A 25,349-nucleotide genomic window follows, 5' to 3' on the forward strand; every position below is an offset into this window, starting at 1 on the left:
TGTAAGAATGTTCTGTTCGATAATTCTAGTTTTATTTAATCACGATATACTTAATAAAAATATCAAAAGATTGCGGGCAATTTCTGCGAGTATTTCTTTTTTTTTTATATTACAGCGGTTGAATAAAATAAAAAATAAATATTCAAGATAATGACTGAAGTTGATTTATAAAAAACAAAATGTGTTAATAAATTTTAATATAATAATTGGTGGTGTGTTTTGTGTGTCGATGATTGATGGTTCAATCGATCGTCAATCACTGTTGATCAATGAATTCCGACGTATCAAAATCAATTAAGGTAAATCGCGAGAATAAGATTGACATTTTAAATTAATAAATAAATAAAATAATTTTTGACAATGCTTTTCAAAGTATTCCTTATTTTTTCTAATACAATCTAGATAATTATAGCTTTGTTAGAGGTCTAATTAAAACCACATAAAATGAAGATAGATACGATCCTTCCGAGAAAGCTGACTGTAGTATAAGAGTGTCAATGGTAACTCTGTAGTTTCTAGCATAACTTTTTATTTTTTTTTTATTTTATTTTTTTTAAATACCAATGATTTATTTATCATACATTGCATATTTCTATTTGTGTTTACTACTTTGCTATAACACTGTTCAAATTTACTGATGCAATAAGAAAGAGTTTTTAGCCCGTAAAAAATAAATTAGATCAGAATGAAAAAAGTAAATCGTAAAATATTAAGGACAATGGGATAAAAATTTTGCAAGGCCTGACTCATCGTTATGTCATGCCGAATCCAAAAAAAGGTCCCGGCAGTCATAAACAGCGATTTTGAATGTTCTGGTGGACATCGGTGGTGATTTCAAGCAGTGGTGCTCTTATACTTCTTTATTCACTTACTCTCACCGTTTGTTGACTAACCGGTTTTATTTTCGAGTAAGTTTTGCGGATGGAAGAAGAGACAAAAGGTCGTGACTCGTCTGTCTGCTGCTGCTGTTAACATTTTTACTATCATTTTATTTTTTCTTTAATGACGGCATGACCAATTTGATTTGTTATTTTCACGGTTAATTTAATACCTCCAAAAACACAACGAGATCTGGTGTGTTTTTTTTATTTTTATTTTTTTCTTGCATGTAGATACATAAAAGCTGGCAAACTCCTTATAAGACCCGAGTTTAAATTACCGAGCCGTGTACTTATGTTACCTACATTTATTCTTATTGTTATTATATGCAGAGAGATATTATGGGTATGAGTATCGGTATTAATCATGAACGGTGCATATGATATGAGTTTTAATTTATTTATATCAACTGACGTATTCATATTATGACTGACGAGTAGTCATATTGATGACCCACTTCAATTTTCAAGCTCCATTATGACATTCCCTCTGACCTGGCCTTTAATAAACAACATCTCAACTCTACTCCCTGGAGCGTTTATTGCTAACTTACCCTCCAGGGAATCCAAATTTACGACAATTATTCCTAAATTTAACTCGTTTAACACGTTCATTCCGTTCAATTACAAGTTTACTGCATAACTTATTGTTCTTATCATTTATACAATCTAATTGATCGATAAGCGAATAAATTATTGCAGTCAATTAATAAAATTGTAAGCAATTATTTTTAAACGTTCAATCAAACTTATTAAATATTAAAAACTCCTTGTACCAGTGAACAATATTATGTTATTGATGGGCGTAATAATCTCGTTAGTATAACCAGTTCATTTGGATTAAATTAATACTAATAATTGTTGCTGTATATGATGCATACTTAAAACATTTGAACTAAAGAAAAGTTTTGCATAAACCCACTTTCAAATTATATCATTGAGGATTGAGAAGTAAAGTGCAAATTAATGGACAGGTGCCAATTGGAAACATATCAGCATGGACACACTTAACTGACAAGTTGTGAGTAAATAAAAGATCCATTGAAATACAATAAGAATATTTTCACAAAGTTTTACGACCCTTGAGTATCAATAACTGAGGTCTAAATATAATCACTAATATGAAAGAAATTTAAAAGCGGAAGTTTAAATTTGCAGTCGTTAAACGCAAATGTAAATTCTTTGCGTGTGTTCTATTTTAAACTCCATTATTTACTTCAACTGTATCAAATGATATCAATTTTTTTTCAATTATTAATTGGACTTTATGTAATTTTATTGATCTAGCTTTATCTCTACCTGCTGTAAACTTTCTATTTATTATTTATGTGAAAATTTCCTGGATTATCTCAAAATAGACAACCGCGAATTCGAGACGATGTCATGCGAGCAATAAACAATTTACAGAAATAGAATTCAATAGAATTTTGTATAAAAGAGAGTTAAAAAAAACGAGAGGGATTGAAAAAATTTAGAGCAAGTAGCAATTAAAAAATAAATGTTTTACTATAAAACCTGCGTAGAATACTAGTATAAAAGTTAAAAATAAACTTTTTACAAATCAATTTTCCGTTTCTACGTATCACAATATGTAACCTATTGGTAGAATATCTACGATACGTAATAAAACATAAATATATCAAAAAACAATTAATAATGAAGGACACATATGACTTATTACAATTTCGTTAAACATTGCCAATTGCCAGTGTGTACATGAAAGTACACACCAAACTAAATGTAAACGGGCGAGACCGCACACGATCATAAATCAAAATTATTCGCGAATTTTTGATTTATTATTACCGATAATAATTATTTTACTGAAAACTCTCCCAGATATTTGTTTACTTTATATAAATAGAATTTTAGTATGAATATTCTTAAATAAAATTTTTAAAGCATTCACAATCTAAAAAAATTATTTTAATTAAAAAATTAAAGCTTGTCGAATTAAAATAAATTGAATTGAAATGAAGGAATGAGGACAAATTTTGACAGTATAATTAAAAATAAAATGACTGTAAAAAGATTGGACATTAGCGAATTTATAGAATTTATGGTGTTATTTATAATAACAAACTATGGTCTGGTCTGGCATACTGTTATTATACATATGTACTCAAACACATGGATGCACCTATGTTTAATATAACGACACCTAACCAGTACATAGTGGAAGTAGCCGACACAGCTTAAGTTTTACTCAGTCTGTTGCGAACTTCCACCGTAGACTGGTGTTTATAAATTCGATCTACAAGTCTGTTTATACAATTATATTACCAATATAATTAGTAATAAGATAACATTGAGACCTATTACCATTTATAATTTATCGTAACTCAGATATCTAAAATTATCGTAATTTTTATAAATTATTTAACCGCCAATAATGACGATAATTTTATGCAAGTTTTATCTCCGGTGAAATAAATTAGAATTGTTAAATATTTAGTTTTAAATATTTTATCAATTTTAACCATGTGGAAGTGTTGGATTTTACTATTATGTTCAACAGGTACGCTTTTAGTTTATTTTCATTCAATTTATTTTTTAAATTAAAATAGTGGTGATTGATGATATTGCTTTGCTGATAATACCTGTATAGCAATGATAATCAGTATTCAATTAAATCTTTTACTGGGAATAAAAGAGATGAAAATAGTTTTGAGATAAGAATTTATAGATATGATAATCAAACAATAGTTTTATTATTTATATTTTTTTTTCTTTTACTTTTTAGTTGTAGAATTATTATCATTATTAACCGAATGACAGATGTTTCTGATAATGATGTCACTTAAAACTTGATCAATCATAAATATTTAATTATAATTATTTATTGAACTTCAGTACACTGAAATTTGCAAAAGGAGAATCTTTAAGTATTCGCGTCATAAAATTACCAATCCCGGTTTAATAATTAAGACATTAACCAGGAAACTCTCATAAATCAGATGGACCTGACGTGGAAATTGCTAAATAAATTTTATTGCTCAAGTTGTGACATAACAATTTACGATTCATGTAACTTATCAATGTTTTTTTTGTTTCTGATGATAAGAAATAACTCAATCAATATAATTGCGGCTATTATTTTACTATAATTGGATAAATTTGAATTTATAATAGGAGGTGAGAAAAATAAGCTTGTGCATAAATTAAAGAGGAAAATAAAAAGAAACGTGAATAAAGGAGACAGTTGAACAAATATTAATCGCATAGATAAATACCGTCACCTCATACTATATCCCGTAACAAAAGATATAGTGATATAGTAGTTATCTTAAATATTCATATTTCAACAAAAGCCTCTTAACGTGACAGGTCACATTTCATTTATGTTTTTTTACTTATGTAATTTTTCCAAAAAAAAAAAAAAAAACAATGTACGGTGTTAGAATACAAAATTGAAGAAATTAATGTTTTTATCAAAAATAAAAATTATTTATAGAATAAAATCATCTCCCTTCAGGTTATTGATCTGGTACAGTATATATCGTATTGAAATTTAATCAAAATCCATTGACGAGTGATGCATAACTGTTCACTGGACATATGATGTGATATACATGCATCATCTGTTCAAGGCCGTCATTAAAATCACTCATTCGCAACGGTTGACAATTTAAACAATAATTTTTTATGTATAGAGCATGCTTTAGAATAATTTAAAATTAATTGATAAAATATAGAATAAACAGTTTAATTAAATTTTTGTATCAAGGTCTATCATCGAGTAGCTCTGCAGTGGGGCCGCAGAGCGTGAGTATAAATTTACCCGAAAACAATCATGTCAAGAATGAAGTGAAAAAAGAATTAAGCGTTCGCCGTTTTGCTTGTCCCATTGGTTTCTTCCGGTTAAAAAGAAACTGTTACTATTTAAGCGCTGGTATGGCACCTTGGCGAGAAGCGCATTTTCATTGTAAAGATAGAAATTCCACCTTGGCTATTCTTGACAGAAAGGGAAAAAATCGAATTCTTAGAAAGTATTTAATGGGCGATCAGTTCAGTAAGTTTAAGCGCTATTTTTAAAAATATTTTCAAGTTTTTATTCAATAATAATAATTATTATTTCAACACAGCAAAGCTCGAGAGGTGGATCGGTGGGATCTACAATTGGCAACAGATGACATGGGAATGGGGTGTATCGGGTGAAAAAGTGGTCTTTCAAAATTTCCACAATTTAAATCAAAGCAATTCAAAGGCATACGCTTGGCATTGCATGGTATTAGATCCAGCTGTTAAATATAAATGGAGTCCCCGAAGTTGCGTTAAAAAGAAGCATTACATATGCCAAGTACCCGCGGGACGAATAGGCAGGAAGAATTGTTTTTTTTTTTTAACGACTATTTAAATAATATAACCAGCGAGGTTCAGTTAAAGTTAAAGCTAAACTTTCATGTTTTAGGACACAGAAGGAAGAAAATAAAAGATAGTAATCTGGTGGAACAGAACCAAATAACTAAACCGAAGAGGAAAGGTAAAAAGCATAACGAGAAAGAAAAGGGTTATCCGGAATCTCATCGGCATAACAGAGTCCGAGAAGAGTGGAGAAGTAAATTGGATGTAAAAAATTATAACGATGATGATAATAATAGAAATAATAAGAATAATAATAATGAAGAATGGGTACACGGTGTTAATCCTGGCTCAAGACCTCCTGTGTTAGTAGTTTGTTTTTTATTTATATTTCTAATAAATATTGACAGAGTAATTTGATGTTTTATGATACAGATCGAGATCAAGACACCCGAGACCAGCTGATAGAACTCGCCACCAGTCAAACAGAATTCGCCAACGCGATGACACACCTAAGATAACTCAAAGAATACCACAAGGTTACGAGCATGGTGCATTTTCAAGAGATGGCTCTATTGATACCAATCCTCAATTCCTGGCAGACTCGCAATATCATAATAGCTTCAACGATATAGCTCACGAAGAAGTTTTAATAAAAACGTGAATTCTTATTAAATTACTAGGTAATTTTTAAGAATGTCAATAAACGAGATACTTATAAATTATAATAAAATAATCCGCTTAAATATTTGTCAATATTTCATAATTATATGCTTGACAGTCTATTAAAGATAATTGCTCTCTCCGATACTCGTTAATCGATATAAAAACTAGAAACGGTTTTAAGACTGTTTCGGTGGTTATTTTTTTAACAAACTAAATATTTCATCTTTTTATTTTATATTTTATAGTAATTTATTAATCACTAAAATTAATTATTTATAAATATTAATATTATTTAATTATTCTAATATTATTTAATGCTTCATCTGTAAATATTGTTCCATTTTAATCACCATTTATTTTAATATTGCAAATGTAAAAATAATAATAGAAGAAATAAATAATATTAATGGGATTAAAAAAAGAAAAAAAAACTATTTTGTATTAAACTCACTCATTCTGGACTAAATATAAACAGCATCTTTTGAATTAAACAATAAAGTTCATTTTTATTGTCATCATTAATCCAAGCAATATTTTTCAATAAATATCTAATGGAAATCTGAAAAAATAAATAACTGTATTATGAACTTGATCAACTTTAAATTGTGTTAGTGGTTAAGTAGCTTTTTTATTTACTTCAACTGTCTTAAGATTTTTTTCAACTTTAACATCAACTTTTGGAGATGACAACTTTTCTCTGTGACGATATTTTCATCTGCAAGCCAATATTTAATTAATAATCATAGTTTTTTTGTTTTTAAATTACGAGATGACCATAACAATGAAATCAAGTTTATAATTTTTTGTTTACAAACTTTGACAGCGACAATAACCTTAACACTGTCACTTGTAACAAGCGATAGACAACAATCGTACTATTTCATTGATCAATAATAAATAAAGTAAAACAAATATTTCTATAAATAAATAAAACAAATAAATACTATTTGATTAGAAACATGTCACTCCTTATACAATAAATAAATTTATTTACATGTTCAACAACCAACGGTACTTGTATTTATGTTGCGCACCTCGGCGCTAGTAAACTGCGCATGCTTGTGGCAATGTTATATATACATATATATGTATTATATGTGGGTCATGCAGATGTACGTACATACATTTACATGTTTGAAAAGTAATTCTTGGCATAAATATTTATTGCAAGGAAATAGCGATTTAGTTTTCACAAATTTATTCAATGGTTTTTTAAGTAACAGAAATTCAATAACATAAATAATTAAATAAATAAATATATAAAACGAATCTAGCCGGATAAGAAATAATGTGTTACCTCTCTTTGGTCCCCGATGACTGGTATATTTTTTATAGACAATAATTTAAAATAACCCATTATTTATGAAATAATGACAGTGTTACAATATATTGAAAGCATTCCGAGGAACTTGCTTCGAGCAATTGTAATATATAAATCAGCGCCTCTAGCGGTAAAAAAGACAAGCGAAAATTTTTAATTTTCATTCGGCGCCAAAAAATTAAAACGAATTTCAGCACCCCTAGCGGATAAAATTATTACTATTAGGAGCGTTGAAACTCGAATTTCTGGCATGATGATAAATTTAGCAGATATTTAATAATTTTTAGAATTTTCTTTAACAAATAAATTATGGTAAAAAAAAATATAAAAAAATTGACATGTAGAAATTTTAAAAAATTAAAAATAATTTTTTGGAACAAATTTTTTTGTTAAAAAATTCTCTAATGACTGTTAACTTCAATATCATAATTCTGGCGCCTAAAAAAAATTAAAATTTTTGTTAGCTTTTCTTGCCATTAGAGGCGCTGAAATTCGAATTTATATGACAGATATGCTCTTAACATATTTCGGAATGCACGAACAGATCTGTTGAAGTTCTTAAAGCTAAAGTAGTCACATCTTTTTTCAAGTAATATATATATATATATATATATATATATATATATATATATATATATATATATATACATATATCTTTATAATTAATCGAGTTAACTCAATTACTCTATATAACACTCTACTTGGTAATTATTCGAGTCGTAAATCCAAATATATGCAAGTGTTGAGTGAGTAAGGTAAAAGCCCCAATAGATGATCATGTACCAGTATATGATCACTCCATGTATTTGTATACCTATATTTGTGAATATAGATATACAAATACATGGATTACACTGAAGTTAGCAGACGTCTAAAAATTTTTGATTTTTTTTTATTAATTAAATTACAACTAAAAAGATACTTCTAAAAAATTGCACTTATAGTTTTTAAAATTTTTTACATGTGAATTTTTTTTTTTTAATTGTTTAATTTAAATTTTTTTAATAAAAAATTTACAAAAATTTTGAAATGTCGGCTAACTTCATTTCCATATACATGGAGTGATCATATACTGGTACGTGATCATCTATTGGGGCTTTTACCTTATATAAACCAATTTTCTCATTCACTCTACGTGACTTTATAAATTATCATGTTATAAAAAATATTATTGTAAATAAACAATTATAATGATTATTATTTTAAAATAATTAGTCTTGTTGGTCATCATCACAGGATATTGCATGTTTTTGACTGAAAAATTAATAGAACAATTATAAAAAATATTTTACATAGCGATGTAGTGTGAAGATACAAAATACATACTTTAGCTTTTACTATCGGCTCAATCGAAGAATTTGTGCTTTCGTCTGCAACTTGTTTTTTATTTTTAAATAAATTCATTATTTTACCTGTAAATTGAGGAAAAAAAACTTTTATTAAACAGAATAAAATCGAAATCAATAAAATATTTAAAGAAGAAACAAACCTGCGCGTGGAGGCAATCGAATAACATTATCAATATCATCAGCAACCTTATCAACCTTCTCGTCAACTTGACCAACGATATTATCTTTTAAATTATTTATATCTTTTTCCAAAGTTTTAATACTTTGTGATATTTTAGTTTCATCCATAGCGACTGTCTCGTCAGTATCAGCTTTAGATCTTGCTGAAGACTTGCTTTTTATACTCGAAGATTTTTGATTATCCGACACTATCGAAGTAACATCATCATTATCATCATCATCATCATCATTATTTACATTATTATCAATATCGTGACTTGCAATCGGCTCGGTTGGAATACTCGGTTCGACCATATTTTTTTGAGTTCTACTACTAGAACTACTTTCTCTCGAAGAAGGATTGCTTTTAATGACCGCCGAGTTTTCACTGTCTATTTTTTGTCGGGGTGGTTTCGGAGGCGGTGACATATCAATTGAATTCTTTTTAATTATCGTTTCTTCATTACTCATTTCTTTTATACTATCATCTCCATTTTCCTTTATACTATCATCACTTTTTTCTTCGTCTTTCTTATCTTCTACTTTATTATTTACACTCAATTGCCCGTTGGAAGACGTCGGTCTTTCTGCGATAGTTTCTGCTTCTGCTTTCGCATCTACCTCATTACTTTTTATCACATCTTCTATATTTTTATTATTATTGTTATTATTATTATTTAAATTATTATTATTTACAGTATTATCTTCTTCATTCTTCATGTTATTATCATAGTCCAAGTTAATATTATCGTTACTTAATTTGTCATCAATCTCCAAAGGTTTATCCGTCGATAACGGAGTGCCATTCTCAGATAAATTTATTTGTGCCTCTGATTTTTTTTCAGCGTTATCTAAACTACTATCACCTTCTGTAGTTTCAAGTTTTTTATCATTCAACTGCTCAGTGTCTTCGGTACCTCCATTAATGGAGCCATCTTCTTCTTTTACATTACTTTCACTCTGCATACGATTATTCGGAATTTTCAATGGTGGTAATGAATTTATTTTCTGTAAGCATGGATATAACAATTATCAATAACTTTACAGACAATCTAAATACATTTTACACAAATACCATTTTAGATTTTTCATCATCATTATCCATGTTTTTTTTATGACCCACTAGGATTGTATGACACCCTCCACAGGCAACCTAAAATAATTAATCATAAATTTTAATTCCAAAAATTTGAAATATTTAGAAAGATTAATTAACGAATCAATTGTTTGGCCTAAAAACCGTGTAAGAGATGCAAAAACAATTAATTTAGTGTGCAATGAAAATTATTTACTTTTTTATTCTTAACTTACATTTGTTACTATAAGTTCTTGATATTTAACAGCAAGAGTCAACTCATGGACGTTATTTTCATTTTCTTCTAGGCCTAATTTACCATGACGACCATCACCGCACATGAATAGTTTTCCGGATTCTTAAGGAATAAATCCAAAAATTAATTTTCGTATTTATGTTGAGTAATACAGTGGACTCTCGATAACTCGAACTTCAAGGGAAGTGATAAGAACTTCGAGTTAACGAGTTTTCGACTTAACAAGATGTTCAAAATTTGCAAGTAGGCAAAAAAAATTAAGAAAACATTTGATTTCTAAGAAAATAACTTAGAGAGGAAATATACATTGCAAACAAGAATATAAAAAGCATTGAAAGTTCTTATAGAAATTCTGATTTGATTTTAGATTTGATTGCTATGCATGGAAAAATATATATGTGAAAAATATATGCGAATATATATTTTCACATATATTTTTTTGAGCGCATATATGTTCACATATATGCGCGCATATAAATGCAATATATATGTTTAGAGATACACAGAAAAAAATTTAACTTGAATCAAGTGAATAATTTTGAAGAATTTCACTTTCTTGATTTGAGTAAAAAAATTCTTAAACTAAGAAATTTTTTTTTCAGTGTATGCTTACATATATGTCTACATATATTTTAGCATATATATCAGCATCTATGTGAAAAATATATGTTGAAATATTTTTTTTTTGCGTAAATATATGCGACATATATTTTTGACATACATGTATATGTATATTTCTCCATGCGGGTAAGCTTGGACAGTTCGGAGAAATAACGTCTTTATATTTTACTAACTTCGACTTATAGAGTTTCACTTTTAAAATTCGAGTTATAGAGTATAAATGTCCTTTATCGATACTGGAAGGGAAACAATACTAAGTTCGAGTTACAAAGTCTAAATCATTCGAGATATAGCGAATTTAAGAGTTCAGCAGAAGGGAATACAAATTTTTTTCAAGTTACTGAGGATTTCGACTTAACAAGGTTCGAGTTATCGAGAATCTACTGTACTAGTAAAGAAAACGTACCTGTGATAACAGCGACGTGACTTTCTCCACAAACTATTTTTTTAATCGTTTCTTCTTTGAAAATATCTCCTGGGAGCTGTTTAGGAGTTTGAATTTCTGTGACATTGGTACCCATTCCCAATTGTCCGCTTGCATTGCTCCCGGTGCAATAAATATTGTCATCTTCTGTAAGTTGTTAACGATAACTGACATTAATTACTTAATTAAATCTAAACTTTTGTATTTTAGAATGTACTTACCACCGAGTATAAGTGTATGATGACCACCGCAAGCAACAGAAACAGCTTTTACCGGTAATTGCATCGACTTTGGCGCGATTTGAGTCCTAAAGTCCAAAGAAATTCCAAGTTTTCCACTCTCGGCTTCTCCGCAAATATAAATAATTCCACTCTCTGTAATTAAAGATTTCAATTTCAGATAACCAGCAACATAAATATTTAATTATAAAAGCTAACCAGAAAGAAAAGCAGAATGGTAATATCCAGCGCTGATGTGTTTAATTGGTTCTGGTAAATTGACTTTGGTCGGTTTATTAATCAGCCCAGAAGTCCCAGGTAATCCGAGTTGGCCCTCTAAATTGCTGCCCCAAGCCAAAACACCACCGTCGGACGTAAGCGCCAAAGAATGGTGAGACCCTGCTGCTATTTCGAGAATCTTGGGCCCAGATTTTCCACAGTCGTAGATAACTACCGGGATGGTGGAACAATCACCAGTTGAAATTTGTCCACGACCCAGCTGTGACTCTTGATCGCTTCCACACGCCAGAAGCTTTTCTTCCCCTATAATAAAAAATTAAAAATTAAAACATTAAACTAAGCGGTTTTCCTGTACAAACGTAATTTTAATGCAAATAACTTAAATTGATTACCTGTACATATTAAAGTGTGCGCTCTCCCGCATGCTACATGAGTTACTTTTTCTGGTTTCAAAGCTGGTGGTCATAAAAAAAAAATAATTATAATTGTAATGACATTTATAATTGTTAAGAATGAATATTAATTTACAGAGTTACTTTTCAGATTTATTATTATTATATATTTAAGTCTAAAACATAGGAAAGATCTCGGTGAATGATGAATAAAAAATAACGTGCTTGATTCATATGATTATTACTAACTTTTCACGCACGAAGGCTTGCTGACGTGATTCTTATGGCCGAGACCTAACTGACCCCAATCGTTGCTCCCAAAGACAAAAAGTCTTCCACTTTCTTCGCAAAAAAAAAAATTTAATGTAACAATTAGTTATTTTATACATGAAAAATGATAAATACTTAATAATACTTGGGAAAAAAAAAAACATTTACAATGTTTGCATAGCCAATATACATAATATATACTTATATAATTGTCTGGATGCGTGTAAGTATCGATTCACTGGACAATAATGGTGACTACCCTATGTGAGAATGAGTTAAATAATATATACAAAGAGTTTACCTGATAGAGCATGAGCCTGTACATTGCAACTTGCAGCTACTATTAATCATGATTGTCTACTGGACAGTAGCTGATCAAATGTCACTCTAATATTTATTTATAGCATATTTATTTCAAATGATAATTTATAATTTTTTAAAGCTAATAAATAAAGTGACCTAAATTTAATTAATTAAAGTGGTTAACGTGAGCACGTGCAGTACCCAGTATTTTATATTTGGAAAGTCATCGAGTTATTGATCACGGTATAAATCATTCACGGCGGGTTTTGTAAATAAGCTATCTTAATACAAACTCTAGTTATTTATTTTTTATCACCATTATTGTTCATTATCTTTTTAAGTTATTATTTTGATTTTTTTCGTAAATATTAGGACATTAGAGGTCACCTCAACTGACCTACAGTTACACTGATGGAAGGATTTGCTAATATTTAATAAGCTTTATTAATTTGTAATGAATAATTTTTCTACATAAGATAATTTAACAAATATTGATGAATTATTTGTCGAAATTTATTCATAGTTGATCAATATTTGTTTTTTGTTAATAAATTTAATTAAAAAAATTTTTTTTTCAGCAAAAGTTAATAAATGTTCAATCAGCGCATTATTTAAACTAAAAGAAATAATTTTTTAATAAACTTACGACAAACAACAGCAGAATGTTCATCTCCGCAGGTGATACTGACAACTGGATCTTTTCGTATGAAAAAATGTGAAGCAATGTTATCAGCGAATCGAGTGCGACCCAGTGTAAAAACCGCTCCGGTATCTAAAAAAAAAAAAATAAATAAATAACATACATTTCACGAATAAAAGATAACAAAAACATTGTATTTATCAACAGCATCAAGAGTGATAAAATCGATAATTACACATGTAATAAGACAATAAAACTCGAGCTCACATGTAATTTTTGCTCTACAAAAATGTCATTGGCCCAAAGAACATATTTTGTATTTATTTTATTGATTATAATAATAATAAAAACATCAACTTGTCACTATTATTACGAATTACATTTATTGTACATAATCTAACGGTTTACTCTCTGGATTGTCGCGCGTTAAATTATTCACCGTCCATGATTGTATAAAAATAAAATGATAAGAATAAATGAGTAAAGTTAAATAATTAATGTTTATGAATAAGAACTAATAATAGCAAAGGAGGATAAAAATAAAAAATCGTTATGGTAATTGAGAATATGACATTTTACCAAGAAAGATCGAGAATCAAGATGTCATTGTTTTATTATATTTTTTGTTTCCCGCTTTCTGAATATTTATGAGGCCTTAATTTTTTTTAATCCTCCCAAGACGCCCTTGAAAAAAATCAACAAATCTATTGTTTTAGTGATAAAATCTCGCTGTTATTGCCAAGGTTGGACAGAAGCTTACGGCTTCAAGCTTTTTTTTTAATTTTATTGCTCTCGATAAATAATCCTTGTAGTTTTTATCACCTAAAAAGTTATTACTGTCGACACGTAATCATTTAAAAGTAACAAAAATAAAATTAATTATTTATATTAGTAAGGGATGCAGTAATGCAGTCGGATTGTTCCAAATAATATTTACATCGATGCATTAGTTAGCCGACAGTGTATGTATGTATGCAGTTGTTGAGAGTAAGATTTATGTTTAGCTGTTGTTATTATCCATCTCGCAGTTGTTATCAAAAGTTCAAATGTCCTTTTGCATAATTCATCAGACATTTATTCTGTAAATCTGACGACATGTAAGTACACGCAAATAATAGCTAACTAAATTACAAATTTAGAACATCATTAACAGTAAATTATCGCCGGCTTACACCTGCTGGTTTTAAAGTATCGCTTTAATTGTTTGCTTACAGTACTTTTAAACTTTAACAACTGTATTAACTAGACAGAGAGTTGTCGTAGGTCATCGACCCACTGATTTCCGCACAAAAGATTTATTTTAAAATCAAAGTTTAGTATTTGCAAATCTTTAAATAGTCTTACTCTATTATTTTTACTTTTACTTTAGAAATATTTTTACTTGGATTAATAATAATTATTTCTGAGCGCATAAGTAATTATTTGACAGGAAATTTACTGTGCAAATTATAAATGGTGTAGAATTCAAATTACTTTTACTTGTCAAAATTAGAATAGTTTTTAAAAAATTAGAGTGTAAATAAAAGCAAGAGTGATTGTAAAAAATTAAAAAAAGTGCAAAGTATTATTATAATAAATTTTTACCGGGTATATTGTCTATGTCAGGAAGGCCCATGTTTACACCTTGTGTCGCGCGATTCGTAGACTAACTCGCAAACTGCCGGTTTGGTGTTTTAGTATGAACACAGCGTGGCGGCTGCTTTGACTTTAGTTGCTAGGCAACTGAAAAATAATCAATTTCAGTAATACACTTTAGAACAACTCTGAAATTTAAGTTACATGATAACTGTCTGGTCACAATTACAACAATCACCATTTTTATTTTAAATTATAAATATTTTTTTTAAACTTTAAATAAGTAATAATAATTATTTTTATTTTATTAGATTTTAGATAATTTTTTTATTTTAAGTAAACTGAATTATAATAATAATTATGATGATTAATTTTGTAATTTTTTAGTTTGAAACTCAGAAATTAATTTATTTTGACTTTTTAATTTTTTAAAAGTAGAAGAATGACGATTTTGTCATCCAGTTTAAAATTATTAATTAAATCTTATAAAAAAAATTAACTATAATTCTTACTGTTTATTTTTTTTTTCTATTAATTAAATACAAATTATTTATGAATTATAAAAATTTTCAGATAAATAATTAGAGAATTATTGATAAAAATAAATTAATATTAATATACAGTGTGTTTTAAATATGTCGCGGTATTTTTTTACTTTCAACTGAGCATGCGCCGCGTCGCGATTGATATCAAACTGTAAACGGATAAACGAAGCACGTACACATGCGTGTAATAATTTCACCGGTAAAAAACATAACCAAACTATTGGATAGTTATTAAAAAAGCTTTAAATAATTTAACTAACAAAAAAAAATTAGAAACTGATAAAATTAAACAATTGTTTTATATGTACTTGTCAATTTTATCATAAAAAAAAGTATGTCTTCCAATGATTATAAAAATCGCGATAAGTTTCCTCGTGGAAGAGGGGGCAGAGGTAGTTATTAATTATTTCTTAACCATTTAACATTAATACATAACAAAATCATATTTAATTGTAAGAATTTTTTTAACAAATAAATTATAGCAAAAAAAAAATTGACTTGTAGAAATTTTAAACAATTAAAAACGCAATTTTAAAAAATAACTTTTTTGAATAAATTTGATTGTTGAAAATAATTTTTAGAATGATGGTAACTGCTTACTTAAATATCTTTATAACACTACAGGTAGATTCAACCACAATCGTGGCGGAGGACATGACAACAAGCGGAACAACAAAAGATCGTACAGTGAAGTAAATAATTCCAAGAGACCAAAGTACGAGTCATCTGTTCGCGTGAAAGAAGTTGACATCGGCATCAACGAGTACCTGGGCGACCACCAACACTTTGACGGTATTTTCAAGGAACGCTTTTCTGATTTCCACGTCCATGAGATCGATTGCGATGGGAAAATGGCTAAATTAACAACGCAAGAAATTCCCCCAGATCCTGAAGACGTTGTTGACGTCGAGAAACTTAGACAAACTCTGCCTGAAGATGTTTTAGTGAAACTAGACGCATTTATTAGTAAGACAGACAACGCTGAGAATTCAAATGCGTTGGTTGAAATTGATGTAACTGACATCACCAAAGATCAACGACGCAATATTCACAGTATTGCCAAGAAGTATCAGAAAGTCATTAGTCAAACTATTGAAAAAAAAGATAGAAAGCTTTTGATCCTCTCTAAAGTCAGTGGTGATAAAATTGACAAGAATGACGCTACATTTAAAAAAAGTAATGGAAACTTTTATTTAAGGGGGGAAATACTTATAGAAGGTCGTTTTTATGCCGATTTTCATTAATTTTTTTTAAGGTAAGGTAAAAGCCCCAATAGATGATCACATACTAGTATATGATCATCTATTGGAGCTTTTACCTCATAAAAAATTAATATTATTTATTGGAACTATCAGGTTATTTTATAGATATATTTATAAGTATTTTTTCGTATTAAACAACAATATAAGATAACAAATAGCGAAGATATCAGCTGATACACATCGTAGGTTGTCATCCGACTTAGCAGTTGGTGTACCTATGGAAGCCACAATTTTTTTCTGAACTCACTGGTATAAAAATTATACGCCCTTATGGCACCCAGGAACCATAAGGACCATAGGTCCTTTTGCCGGTATATGCCCTTATGGCATCTAAAACGCGATATATGTATCTTCTATACGAACCTCAATTCCAAAAAAAAAAAAGTAAAAATTTGCATTTTTTAGAGGGATGTTGAAATGAGTCGTGATTTTTTACCATTTTTATCAAAAAAAAAAAATAGTTTAAATAAAAAAAATATCGCTTCAGATTGAGGTTCATATTCAGCGTAATTGTATAAAGAAAAATAACATTAATTTTCATACCTTAAAAAAATTAATAAAAAATCAGCATGAAAACATCTTTCTACACGTATTTCCTCCCTTAATTGTTTATTATTATTATAATTTTTATTTTTATTATTTATTGAAAAAAATTTGTTTTTTTTTTTAATAGAATATGGATTGGGACGAGACGTCCGTGTCAACTGGTCACTTCGTGAAGGCCCGTACTGCAAATTTATTTTACACAAGGTGAACATTGACACCATGGACGCGTTGAACCAACTAGCTGTGAATCTTCGCATTCGTGCCAATAATTTAAATTACTCAGGAACTAAAGATCGACGTGCTCGAACAACTCAGTGGGTGAGCGTAAAACAAATCCATCCATCGAGCATCTTAGAAGCTGCAAAACGTGTTCGTGGTTTGTTCGTAGGAAACTTTGAGTTCGTAAAAAACCCGCTGAAACTAGGAACTCTCAAAGGCAACCACTTTTCAATAGCCTTGCGTAACATCACGGCTTCCGACCAGGAAATAGAATCAGCTATGACCAGTCTGCGAGACAACGGGTTTGTCAATTACTATGGCTTACAAAGATTCGGAAGTGTTGCCACTATTCCGACTTATGAAATCGGCAAGGCTTTGTTGAAGGGTAACTATCAAGAAGCTGTTGATTTGTTACTGAAGCCGCGGGATAATGATTATCGAGATATGGCTGAAGCGCGTGAATGCTACGCGAAGACTAAAGATGCGAAGCAAGCCTTGAAGCTTATTCAGAGACCGGATAAAATAGAGGCGAAACTGTTGCAAGGAATTGCAACAAACGGACCAAACAGCCCACAAAATGCTCTAGACTCTATACCAAGAAACACTCTGTTGATGTACATTCATTCTTATCAGAGTTTGGTGTGGAATAATATGATCAGTCGCAGGATTAAAGAGTTTGGTCGTAAACCTATTGTTGGTGATCTTGTCTACGCTTCTGATTCAGTCGCAGACAAAGTAGAAGTTGAAGTTGAAGAAAGTGTAGATGAAAATGACAAGTCGAAAGAAGAACCAATCGATAATGGTAAAGATGAAGAACTAGAAAAAGACAAAAAACCACTACCGGCTGTAAAAGTTCTAGCTGAAGAAGACTTGGCTAATTACACACTCGCTGATGTCGTTATGCCTCAACCTGGGTACAAGGTTACTTACCCGACGTATGCTAAAGATTGGTACGAAGAGTTCATGGCCAAAGACGACTTGAGCTTGGACTTGCGAAATAAGAATAAAAGATTTTCGTTAGGTGGAGCCTACAGGAAAATAGTTCAAGTCCCAGAAGGTTTGTCATGGAGAGTTGTCCAGTATGATGATATTAGCTGTGATTTAATCCGATCTGATTTTGATGAAATGCAAGACAAAGAGTTAATAATTAAAAATTCAGGTATCCATTTTTTTTTTTGTTTTATTAGATCGTCATATATTTATTTTTTATTTATTATGGTGGTTTTTTTTTTTATAGAAGGTAAATACAAAGCTTTGGTATTAGAGATGTCACTGAAATCTTCAACCTACGCTACTATGGCTTTGAGAGAAATTTTAAAACAAGACACATCAGCGGAAACTCAAGCAGCTCAGACGGCCTCTTATCATGCTTTGGCTAAACAGGAGGCTGAAGATCTCAAGGAGTCTCAAGAAAAAGAGAAGCTGGTTGATAAAAGCGAGCTTCTGGTTGAAGATAGTGTTAAGGAGGTTGAAGATAGTGTTAAGTAGGATCAGGTTGTTGAGACGGAAACAAAACCAACTGATTAAAGTTGAGAAATTTTCTTTTTATAAAATAATGTAAGGTAAAGTTTTGCGTTTATTTTCAATTTAATAAAATATAATTTTCATTAATTTTGTATTTCGATAGTTAATTTATTCGCTTTAAATTTACAATCATTATCCTGACTTACATATCGTTTTTTACGATTAGTTATACTTTCAGTATTACTTAGTCAGTACGGTAATTATTAAATTAATTATAAAACTAAAGTAATTAAGAGATAAGAAAGATAAAGTCTTGCAATAATAATTTTTATTATTAAAAAAATAAAGAAAAGAAAGAATAAATATAAAAAACGTTTATTTTTGTGTTTCAAGTGTGCGCACATATGGGACTATTCGCAAAATTTGAACAATAAATAATGATTAAGCGAGATTAGAGAAATTATATTTCTTTTGTAACTTACTTTGTTACACATATTTCTCTCCTAAACTGAACTATCACTTGATTGATATTCATTTAAAATATTTTTAACTTAATCATCATCCTTTAGTTTGTTTTAACAAAATTATTATTGTTATTGTTGTTGACATTTCTATTTTCATTGTTGTTATTCGCATTGTTATTGTTGTTAAAATTTTTATTTTCGTTGTTATTAGTATTTGCATTATTATTGTTGTTAAAATTTTTATTTTCGTTGTTATGAGAATTTACATTATTATTGTTGTTAAAATTTTTATTTTCGTTGTTATGGGTATTTGCATTATTATTGTTGTTGTTAAAATTTTTATTTTCGTTGTAATGGGTATTTGCATTATTATGGTTGTTGTTTAAATTTCTATTTTCGTTATTATTGGTATTTGCGTTATTATTGTTGTTTAAATTTCTATTTTCGTTATTATTATTATTTATATTGTTATTATTGTTGTTGAAATTTTTATTCTCGTTATTTTGGTTATTGTTGTTATTCAGATTGTTATTATTATTATTATTATTGTTAAAATTTTTATTTTCATTGTTGAAATTATTATTATTATTATTATTATTATTATTATTGTTGTTGTTGTTCTTGTTATCCATGTTATTATTCAAGTTGTTATTAATATTATTGTTGTTAACATTGTTGAAATTATTGTTATTATTATTATTATTGTTCTTATTGTCAACATTATTGAAGTTATTATTGTTCAAATTCAAATTATTATTGTTGACATTATCAACATTCTTCAAATTATTATTATTATTGTTATTATTATTATTATTATTATCGACCTTATTAACGTTATTATTGTTGGTATTTAAATTATTGTTATTATTATTATTGAATTTATCATTATTATTAACGTTTTCATTTAAATTATTATTTATATTATTATTATTTAAATTTTTATTATTAAGATTATTATCAAAATTATTATTTTGAACCTTGTTAACAACGTTGTTATTATTGTTAGTATTAACATTATTGTTAATTTTGTTATCAAATTTACTGTCAACATTAACATTATTATTTAAATTATGATTTACGTTTTTATCTTTGTTCATGGGATAACCAGTCTTCACTACATTGTCAAATTTAGGCGGACTATCAACACTTGGTTTCGACTGAACATTATCTGAGACAACAGGCTTCACTACATTATCAGGAAGCGTCGGTTTAGATTCAATTTTATCTGAGATAACAGGTTTCACTACATTATCAGTAACCGTCGGTTTAGATTCAATTTTATCTGAGACAACAGGTTTCACTATATTATCAGTAACTGTAGGACTTGGTTTCTGAACTTCCGGTTTTTTTTCTTCTTTTTTTGGTGCTGGTATTTCATTTTTCACCACTTTAGGAGGAGCTGTCGCATCAGCGCTTCTTTCAACCTTCTTGTTAACTTCTTCTTTCACTGGCTCACTTTTCTTTACCTCAACAGGTTTTTCAGTAGTCTTCTCTACTTTTTTCTCTATCTTCACAGTTTTAGCAACTTTATCTAAATTAGAAAATAAACACATTATTATTATTATTATTATTATTATTATTATTATTATTATTAAAAAAAAAAATTAGATATTAATACTAAAAAAAAATAAATATTTTCTAACCTTTTTCAAATTGCGTTTTTTTATCCGTGACGATAGCTTCATCTGCTGATTTTTTACTACTTTTATAGAAAGATGTGATCCAAGTAAAATTTTTCGGCAAAGTATTTAAATCGTAATAAACGCCGACGTATACTGCTACCAATGCCAACGTAGCAGCCGTTATGAAGACTAAAAATAGTTGAAAAAAAAAAAATAAATAAATCTAAGATCATTTCTTCTTAATTTATTAATTAATTAGATACGTACGTTTTTTTCCCATCTTGGAAAAATTAATGATGAGAAGTTAAATTTAAAAAACTTTGCAGACAAACCCGAAAAAATGTTAAGCAAGTATTACAGACCTGACGAGTAATGAAGCGAACCGATTGCTACTTACCGTAACCCAAAAGAGATATTACATTTTTCAATATATAATATTAATATTCATACGATTAATGCAGACAGTTCTTACTCAATATGGGCCAACGCATCGTTTTATCTTTACACTGTATGAATAATCTGATAAATGTTTATTTATTAAATTTAAAACCAATTTGTTTAGTTGTTAATATAACATTTTAAATAAAAATGATATATCATTATTTTTTAGGCTTCTTTTTTTTATTTTATCAATACCGCGATTTATTTTTACTGAAAACAAAAGTAATCGATTGAATAACGATTAGGATTAAATTTAATTATTATTGTTCAAATATAGCTTCATATTTTTATCAAACTTACATAAAAACTTATTTAAGATGCAATATAAAAAGTAAAAAAAATTAATTATTATTAGGTTGAATGTTAAGAGTATAATTTTGAGTAAATCCCAAATCAGCGACAGTTTGGAACTTCATTTTCATGTTATCCGCCACGTACTCAAGTTCCAAAACAACCAACTCATTTTCTCCAGTCTTCAAAAATACTCCAGGTACATATAGAGTGACCTGAGGACCAGTTTGTGGCCAGTACCGTCCCAAATTATGTCCATTCAGAAAAGCAACTCCTTTACCCCAACCAGCGGTGTTCAGATAGGTGTCTAGTGGTGGATTATTTTTTATTATGAATGTCGAGCGAAGAAAAACAGGACCATTGACCATATTTCCAGTCGGAATTTCAATACTGCTAAAGTTTTTCAAGGACGGCATAATGTCCAAAGGAAATCCAGTCGCATTCCAGTTGATAATCCTCTCATTGTTTATCGTAACATTAAAAATCCCCTGAAAATATTTAATGGTGTAAAAATATTCTGAAAAAATATAATATTCACAAAAGTACCTTCCAATCTTGAATGATACTTCCAAAATTGAGGTGTCCTTGGTTTTCAACGAGTATTTTAAGACTTTTTCCGTAGGGATTTTGCAAAACAACATTGTCTATTTTGAGCGTGCGGCTCAGGGAACCGGAAAGGTAATCGTCGACATAAACCAGTCCCCGGTCAGCGACGTCGGCTCTCAATATCGATGGATCTTTGCTTCGTGGGCTGTAATGGGTTTCATAAAGAACAAACCCATAAGATTGCTTTAGTTTTTCAAACGTCGGGGGTGTTATTGAGTAATCAGCAACGGAAGAAGCAAACAATTGTTGAGCTTCTCTGCCAAACAACGGCATTATTGGGTCAAGAAGAATAGACCCGTAATTGCCTTTCGGCGAGACCGTCGGCAGCGGTAAATTTGGCAGCATAAAAAACTTGAACAAATAAATGAATTTTATTTTATTAAATGACATATATTTAAATTGTGATTGAAAATGAGATTATATGATAATTAATCGAAATTATACCTCTGAGAGCGCTTCGCGTATTGCGAAATATTTATCTGTTGGATCACCGGCTTCTGTGAGAGGTGCGTCGTAATCATAAGAGGTTATTTGAGGCCAATATTTATCGCCTCCGTTTGCTCCTAATTTTAAATTTTATTCAATTAGATTGATGAATAAATGATTTATTATTAATAATAATATACCTGCTGTAAATCCAAAATTGGTCCCACCATAAAACATATAAATATTAACAGAAGCATTCAATGCTAACATTTGCTTCAATGTATTTACAAAAATTCCTGTTTGGACTCTCTGAAATGATTCTTCCCAGTGAGTCAACCATCCGGAATAATATTCAGAATTAACAAGCGGACCCTACAATTTTAAATTTAAAAGATAATAAAGTATTAAAAAAAAAAATTAATAAAATTCATTAAAATACTTACGCTTGGTTGATACTTTCTCATTAAATCAAAATTGCTCAACACATTTGTTGAGGCACCAAAGTCAATAGTTGCGTAAGCGCCAGAAACTACCCCACACCTTAAAGCTTTATCATATATTCCATCTGTTGTGTATAAAAGAGCTTTTGATTGAACATTTCGCAAAAGTATGTCTCGTACATTTTCTCTGTACTGCAAATCACATGCCGGAAAACTTCCATACTCATTCTCCACCTTGAATTATATTAAAGTTAGCAGTCACTTGACTATTTTTTATTTTTTTTTAATACAGTAGCGCTCAAAAGTATTTTGACAAATATATTTAATGGTTTCATTTAAAATAAATATGAAATACAATAATCATTTATTTACTTTTTTAACAGCTTTTGAATAATCTACAGAATAGTGTCAAAGTGGTCCTTGTTCGTAACAAAAGAAAGTTTAATTTTTAAAATATTAGGAAAATGGTGACTCCAAAGTATTTTGTTGAAAAAAACTAATGCATAATGTTATCAAAATACTTTTGAGCCCTGCTGTAAATAAATTGACTTCGAAAAATTATTTCTAAAAAATTTGATTTTTTATTTTTTTAATTTTCTAATTGTCAATTTTTTTTCTCATTTTCTTTGACATAATTTATTTATTAAAAAATTCTCAAAATTATAAAATATCTGCTAAATTAATTTTTATCCACCTTCATCATTAATTTTTCATCAATTTTACTGTGAATCATTCCAAAAGTGCACTGATAGAAAGATTTCTTAGTATTTAAAAAATATTTCTTAGTATTTAAGAAATATTTTTTAAATACTCAGAAATATTTCTTAAATACTAAGAAATATATTTTAAATACTAAGAAATGATGTTTAAGAAATAATTTCTTAAATACTAACAATAAGAAATCCTTCTATCAGTGTGAGATAAAGATGAACTTTACCTGGACCATAATTATCGGGCCCCCGTTTCCTCTGAGCAAGTGCTTTATTTTACTGAAAAGCTCGTTGAAGTATATTTCAACGTATCGCATGTAGCGCTGGTCGTTGGTACGCATTTGAATGTCGGGAACAAGGCTCATCAACCACGGTGGTAATCCTCCCTAAAATAAGTCTCACTTAAATTAATATAATTAATACAATTTTATAGTTTTAAAATATTAACCAAGTCTCTCTCAGCGCAAATATAAGGCCCAGGTCTCAATAAAACGAACAGGTCTTCTTCTTGGGCCATTGTTAGGAAAGAAACTATGTCAGCTTCGCCCGTCCAGTGCCAAACATTTGGCTTTGGTTGATGAAGACTCCATTCGACGTAACTGTAGAAGAATATTAAATTATTTTTACTTTTTTAAGTATTTTTAAAATGAAAAGTATAATTAATTAATAATTACTGACGTAGAAATGGCGTTTAGACCAGCGGCACGAATTTTTCTTAGCCTATCTCTCCAGTAGGCTCTTGGCGTTCGGAAATAGTGAAAACTTCCCGATACATATCGAAACGGCCTTCCATCTAATAAAAACTCATTATTTTCATAGTCAACTTCAAAACTGTAACGTTGAGGTGGAACAGTTCCCTTAAAAAATAATAAAATAAAAAATTATTTTAAAATTAGCAGATATTTGACAGCTTTTCAATTTTTTTTTAATAATAAACTAGGTTTAGAAAATTATTTTAAAAAATTGCATTTATAATTTTTTAGAAATTCTAAAGGTGGAATTTTTAAAATTAATTTTTCTACCTATTATTTATTTATTAAAAAGGTTCTAATATTCATCAGATGTCTCTCAATTTTAGTATCATAATAAAAATTCCAATTATTATTGATCGGAAAATTATTATCAATAATTTTTATCAATAATATTTTTGTTTAATTGCTCAGAAATAATCTTAGAACTATAATCACAGTGTTTTATCTATTTAATATCTACTTGTTATATAATATTGAATAAAAAAAAAAACTTTAAAATATTTTAAATTATAAAATAGTAATTATAAATACGTACATTTATTTTATCCTGCTCGTAAATCGCTGGAGAATCACCAACAACATTGTTTAAAAAAACTCCAAGAGTTAGCGACAAAGAAATAATAAAAAATGTGAGCATGATCAAATGAATTGCAAACGCTTGGAGTAACTGAGTATAAATGATTATATTAAAGTTTATTTCAGTATAATTTATTCCATAGAATATCCAGACAGATAATAGACAACTATCTGTTACTGGCGACGAGTCGTGACTCTGATGACAATAACAGTTCTTATTTAATTACTGCGGTCGAACGGATCAAGTGGTGGGGGCCAGTGTCCACTTACAAAAATATTATCGCAAGCAAAAAATT

General features: G+C 29.0%; 4 protein-coding genes and 1 long non-coding RNA gene across 7 annotated transcripts; 2 read left to right on the forward strand and 3 right to left on the reverse strand.

Annotated features, from left to right (window-relative positions):
* The first annotated feature begins 3,079 nt into the window (after window positions 1-3,079).
* LOC123272390 lies at window positions 3,080-6,061 on the forward strand. Its single transcript, XM_044739125.1, has 5 exons — window positions 3,080-3,396; window positions 4,606-4,890; window positions 4,964-5,197; window positions 5,290-5,545; window positions 5,616-6,061. Exons 1-5 carry the CDS (start codon window positions 3,360-3,362, stop codon window positions 5,842-5,844), a joined length of 1,041 nt encoding a protein of 346 aa, XP_044595060.1. The 5' UTR covers window positions 3,080-3,359; the 3' UTR covers window positions 5,845-6,061.
* Window positions 6,062-6,385: 324 nt separating this feature from the next.
* On the reverse strand, window positions 6,386-7,462 carry LOC123272395. Its single transcript, XR_006511071.1, has 2 exons — window positions 6,841-7,462; window positions 6,386-6,763 (listed from the first exon to the last, which is right to left on the reverse strand). It is a non-coding gene; the product is annotated as an uncharacterized LOC123272395 (long non-coding RNA).
* A 742-nt stretch (window positions 7,463-8,204) lies between these two features.
* Window positions 8,205-14,820, reverse strand: LOC123272786 (X-linked retinitis pigmentosa GTPase regulator). Of its 2 annotated transcripts, XM_044739781.1 has the most exons (12): window positions 14,699-14,820; window positions 13,121-13,246; window positions 12,151-12,243; window positions 11,902-11,964; window positions 11,489-11,812; window positions 11,273-11,425; window positions 11,034-11,198; window positions 9,987-10,108; window positions 9,751-9,828; window positions 8,657-9,683; window positions 8,494-8,579; window positions 8,205-8,421 (listed from the first exon to the last, which is right to left on the reverse strand). In XM_044739781.1, the coding sequence occupies exons 1-12, from the start codon at window positions 14,727-14,729 to the stop codon at window positions 8,398-8,400; spliced, it is 2,292 nt and encodes a 763-aa protein (XP_044595716.1). In that variant the 5' UTR covers window positions 14,730-14,820; the 3' UTR covers window positions 8,205-8,397. The 2 variants fall into 2 exon arrangements, with proteins under 2 accessions (XP_044595716.1, XP_044595717.1); XM_044739782.1 differs by lacking the exon at window positions 12,151-12,243.
* Window positions 14,821-15,401: 581 nt separating this feature from the next.
* LOC123272694 (pseudouridylate synthase 7 homolog) lies at window positions 15,402-19,000 on the forward strand. Its single transcript, XM_044739656.1, has 4 exons — window positions 15,402-15,626; window positions 15,859-16,410; window positions 17,170-18,420; window positions 18,499-19,000. Exons 1-4 carry the CDS (start codon window positions 15,569-15,571, stop codon window positions 18,747-18,749), a joined length of 2,112 nt encoding a protein of 703 aa, XP_044595591.1. The 5' UTR covers window positions 15,402-15,568; the 3' UTR covers window positions 18,750-19,000.
* A 2,410-nt stretch (window positions 19,001-21,410) lies between these two features.
* On the reverse strand, window positions 21,411-25,272 carry LOC123272667 (beta-galactosidase-like). 2 transcript variants are annotated; one of them, XM_044739607.1, is made up of 10 exons: window positions 25,013-25,272; window positions 24,404-24,582; window positions 24,174-24,324; window positions 23,953-24,111; window positions 23,019-23,249; window positions 22,776-22,947; window positions 22,594-22,712; window positions 22,090-22,500; window positions 21,553-22,031; window positions 21,411-21,462 (listed from the first exon to the last, which is right to left on the reverse strand). In XM_044739607.1, the coding sequence occupies exons 1-9, from the start codon at window positions 25,112-25,114 to the stop codon at window positions 21,594-21,596; spliced, it is 1,962 nt and encodes a 653-aa protein (XP_044595542.1). In that variant the 5' UTR covers window positions 25,115-25,272; the 3' UTR covers window positions 21,411-21,462; window positions 21,553-21,593. The 2 variants fall into 2 exon arrangements, with proteins under 2 accessions (XP_044595542.1, XP_044595541.1); XM_044739606.1 differs by having other exon boundaries at window positions 21,411-22,031.
* Between the last annotated feature and the right edge of the window lie 77 nt (window positions 25,273-25,349).

The sequence above is a fragment of the Cotesia glomerata genome, linkage group LG10, assembly GCF_020080835.1.
Source record: "Cotesia glomerata isolate CgM1 linkage group LG10, MPM_Cglom_v2.3, whole genome shotgun sequence".
Classification (NCBI taxonomy): Eukaryota; Metazoa; Arthropoda; class Insecta; order Hymenoptera; family Braconidae; genus Cotesia; species Cotesia glomerata.